General features: G+C 34.6%; 1 protein-coding gene across 3 annotated transcripts; it reads right to left on the bottom strand.

Moving 5' to 3' along the window:
* Positions 1–782: 782 nt before the first annotated feature.
* On the bottom strand, positions 783–3,636 carry LOC149192990 (protein RGF1 INDUCIBLE TRANSCRIPTION FACTOR 1-like). Of its 3 annotated transcripts, none has more exons than XM_089406512.1 (5): positions 3,279–3,625; positions 2,984–3,184; positions 2,731–2,805; positions 2,130–2,270; positions 783–1,610 (listed from the first exon to the last, which is right to left on the bottom strand). In XM_089406512.1, exons 2-5 carry the CDS (start codon positions 3,122–3,124, stop codon positions 1,200–1,202), a joined length of 768 nt encoding a protein of 255 aa, XP_089262638.1. In that variant the 5' UTR covers positions 3,125–3,184; positions 3,279–3,625; the 3' UTR covers positions 783–1,199. The 3 variants fall into 3 exon arrangements, with proteins under 3 accessions (XP_089262638.1, XP_089262637.1, XP_089262639.1); XM_089406511.1 differs by having other exon boundaries at positions 3,292–3,620; XM_089406513.1 differs by having other exon boundaries at positions 1,410–1,610; positions 2,135–2,270; positions 3,292–3,636.
* Between the last annotated feature and the right edge of the window lie 1,004 nt (positions 3,637–4,640).

Raw genomic sequence — 4,640 nt, 5'->3', positions numbered from 1 at the left:
AACACTGGCATGAAGATGGGTAAAGTGTTCACCCCAAACATTGGGCTCTTCAATCAATGCACACAGATTCCAGAAATTCCCAACACCAATATGTTACATACTACAAATAAATCAAAATATTTACATTACATAACATAATAAGACATTACAACCCTCTTTCATATTAGGTTGGAGATCAGACAATTATTAAAAATATTCCATAAAAATTAAATCTCTATCATACATTTAATAATTAAATTAAAATCCTAAAAACCCTATAAAAATATTTTTAAATCAATATATTATTATTCTTAATATTATTTAAAATTCTATTAACACTTTAATTTTAAATTACTAAATTCAAACAATCAAATGCTTATAAACATAAACTTTTACCTCATTAAAAAGAGTACAATTTTCAACTTACATGATTTGTACATACGCTAATGAATACTTCGTATTATGCATGCCTATTTAATGGTGCAGTAGAGGCAATACTTAGCACTCAGAGAAGGAAAATGGGGGAAAGGCATTGATATGGGAAACATAAATGAATATATTGAAATTAAATTAATGTTCTTCCTAGTTTTTTGTTTTTCTATATTTTTTTCCACTATTGCCTCATCGTGATTCCATGTTAGGTATATTGTATTTTTCTCGGCAGGGCCATGAAATTTGGATCATTCCTCTGAATAGGTCATAAATTATAAGGCTGTGTGAGATGGATGCCACGGAAACTGATTTTAAACCAATTTTGATATGCAGCCAAACCATGGAAACTGTTTCTAAAACTAATCTCGATATGCAGCCAAACAATGCAGTATATTAATAAAATGAGATTTTATAGAAGTAAATAGATATTCGCATGGCATTTCCAAGTCCAGAGTGGGGCTTGGGTTATGTTACTGGCCTATATACAAAATTTGGGTGCATCCAAAGGTCACCGCCCGCTAACCCTAATGCACGCCGATCGACCTTACAAATGCACCCTGCATGCACCCAAAATTGCAAGCCTGTCTGAAGAGTTTTCCTTGATCAGAGGGCTTGCCGAAACGATGCAAAATATGTGACAGACGAATCCGAAGGCGGTGGTGGTACTATTGGTAAGGAAGATCAATTTTAAACCCTAATCAGAATAACCAGATGTCAACCTAACTTAAACATAACAGTGCAGAAATGCTGAATATACTTAATACCAATTGGCTTGAAAGTTGAAAATTTTAAAAGAGAGGAGATCTATGGGGAGTGCCTTTGCGTCTGCTCATGGACATGACGGCAGTCTGGGTCGAAGCGGCAGTAGTTTCTACTGAACAAGGGCGGCGGTTGGCGTTATAGGAAATATATCCAGTCGGTGCCCTGTTGTTTTGAAAGCCAGTTGTCGCGGTGTATCCTGTGTTTCTGCATCCCACAAATGCGCCGTGACCAGCGGTGGGGGATCCAAACGAGGTGCCGAAGGAGTCTCCACATTCCAGAACCGAGCTGGGGGTCATCTGCCCGTCCTCCACCACGCCCGCCGCATCTGACTTTAAGCCTTCGATGCAGTGAGTGAATGCAAAGTCAGAGAGTGGCAGAGATTTGCACTCATGCAAGAACTGGGACAGATCTAATCGCTGCCGAAGTAGGTAGTCCACCTGCAAATTAAAAAGTAATGAAGTTATCAGACTAGTCCGGACCCTGGCCCAGTTTGAATTCTCAGAGAGATTGGGGAGAATTTTTGGAATAAAGTATGTAATGGATTTATAATTTATTGTACATTTTTGGTGGACACTATTCATTGTCAAGAATCAGAAAGCATAATGATATGAAATAAGATCTTAACATTCTTTTATCATTTTTAGTAAACACTACATTAACAAGATCTACCCATTCCTTTTCCTTTATCATTCCTTTATCATTAAAATCTTTGCACTCCTTTAATATCATTATGCTTTGTGGTCCTGATGATAAATGAAATATGAACTGTACAACCCAAACAAACTACATATATAAATCCATTACACAATTTATTCGCAAAATTCTCCACAATATGAACAACACTGAAAATCTTCACTGACAGATATGTTTCCACTTCGGCATATACCTTAATACGGACAAAATTAATTGCTGTGTAAGCCCAATTCATTGCATTTAGTTTGGTCTGGTTAGGTTACCTTACAGCCTATAGAGCAGTGGAAATAAGGTTCCTGCAGGCTCCTTTCGCAGGTGGTGCAAGTGTTGCCGGATCCTTTGAAAGGACGAGACTGAGGCCTCTGATTCAGGAAAACTACCTTAGCGCTGTTGATGGTGTAGGCCTGAATCAATTACACAAACCATTTAAAACATAATAATTTGGCAATTCGTGTATTAAATTTAAACAGAGTATACATAAATGGATCTGTAATTAAGCTGCAAGGTAGGTTGGTTTCTTTCAAGTTTAAGTTTATAGGATGCCTCGCCAAAAGTGAAGTTCTTTGATATTGTTACTGTTTTTTGATATTGTTCATTGATTAAAAATTCCACTATCTTAATTTTCCCTGAAGAAAAATCTTCAAACCCGCAATCAGTTTACACCCACGACAATCAGTTTACACCCACGAAATTTGAAGTAATTACTCCAAGGTTTCTCATGCAAATCTTCAAACCCGCAATCAGTTTACATCCAGAAATTTGGAGTAATTACTCCAAGGTTTCTCATGCAAAAAAAAAAAAAAAAATGAGGCCTGTCATCTCGTGGGCAAATGAAAACTCAAAGCAAAAATTGCATGAACTCACCTGAACATTAGAGCAGTCGATCAATTTCTCCAGATCTTCAAGCCTGACCACATCGTGATATACATACCTTCGAACCTGGTTAAAGAAAATCCGGAATAAAAATTCTAGGAAAGGAACACCCAAGTCTAGGAATTATACATGATTCTAGAGATTTAGGGTAATTTTTTGAATTCCAATAGCCAACGCCATCTATTATATTTTTTTTTATCAGATCTTAAATTCAGAATATGTAACCGAATGGGTGTCCCAATACCTGCAGAAGACGATGAGTTCGATGGGCGGGCAAGCAATGGGGACATATACTCTTGCAGCAATCGAGGCATAAAATATTTTTTTCATTTTTCTTCGCATCCTCGTGAATTAGACAACCCGTGAAGAACTTCTCTCTGTGCATCAACGCTTCCAGCCATGCCGGTTTCTGCGTACTGCAATAATCGGAGAAAGCGTATCCCACCTGCACATGAACATGATTGCAAGCCAAATTCAGAGGCCTGTTAATATTCCATCAAAACCATGAGTATAACTGCAGAGAGCAGAATTTATTTTACCGTGGCTACCGACCATATTTAGTGCGCCGCCGATGCTCCAATTCCCCGCCCCGGGCCTTACAACCTTGCAGTGAACATTCACTAATCTCTGGATAAATGGATAGGGATCCAGGGGTATTTCAGCTCAGAGCTTCAGAAGATTGATAGCAGCGCAACTGCAGCTCTGCTGCTTCAGACTGTAGTATTCCCAGCCCTGATGGAAGAGAGACGAGAAAATGAAAGGGGGCAAGCATTTATTGAGGATGGGGCCTGAATAAATTAATGAAAGAAAATGGAAGTAGTGTGGAGAACATGGGGTCTGGCACTGTCTGTCTGCATGTCTGCCCTCCGTAATACTAATTTAAGTGCGTCTCTGCCTTTGCTCCAGTCTCCACTCTACCTGACTTTAATTAAGTGAAAATGCAGATCTAAGGTCCTTGATATGCGCTTCTTAGCCTTTTGCATAAACAAATATTCCTCGTGTGCACCATCCCGTGAGAGCCAACACTTAGATCTTATATATATATATATATATGATTTTGGTTTATTTCCTACCGCCTATGCTTCTGCTTCATTAGTTTAGTCTCTAATTTTTCGAAAATACGGTGTATGTAATTGGGTTAAAACGGGAATAATAATCTATGGAATATTAAATGCCATGTAGAATTAAATGTTCTGTATATTGTCAGTGTAAGTTGTTGATATGGAGTATTAAATATGCTGTATGAATAGTGAAATATTAATTGTTTTGTATATTAACTTATAGAAATGTATTTTTTAGTTAAAAGATTAACACTTTGATATCATTGTTTTGTATATTAACTTATAGAAATGTATTTTTTAGTTAAAAGATTAACACTTTGATATAAGACTATTTAACATTTTATATTTAAATATTTTATATAAAATATTAAATGTTTTTTGTATGGTCTACATTAATTGTTTTGTATGTTTCTATATAAGTTATAGAAAATTATTTTTTAATGGAAAGATTAACTTTTTGATATAAGAAGTATTCAACATTTTATATTTGAATATTTTTTATAAATATTAAATGGTTGAAAAATAATTTTTAATTGAGAGATTAATATTATATATAAAAATTATTTAGCATTTTATAATTAAATATTTTTCTTTTGTTTAATATATTGAATAATATTTTTTAGTATTTTAAAATTATATTTTGTAATTTAATGTTTATTATTTTTATGATATTTTTAAACTTTGAAAATAATTTTATCGTATATTTATTTATTTATCTATATAATATACTTAATGTCCTTATGCTAGAGAAATATTATAATTTATAAATTTTATATATAGTATTTTAATCCTCTTTTTTGCTGATCTTTTTAGGTTTTTAGGTGTTTTATTGGGATATTG

The sequence above is a fragment of the Pinus tabuliformis genome, chromosome 2_2 (assembly GCF_031772625.1).
Source record: "Pinus tabuliformis cultivar Carrire ecotype Pingquan chromosome 2_2, CPIR1, whole genome shotgun sequence".
Classification (NCBI taxonomy): domain Eukaryota; kingdom Viridiplantae; phylum Streptophyta; class Pinopsida; order Pinales; family Pinaceae; genus Pinus; species Pinus tabuliformis.
The sequence above is the reverse complement of the archived record's forward strand: the minus strand, read 5'-3'. Positions and strand labels throughout refer to the sequence as shown.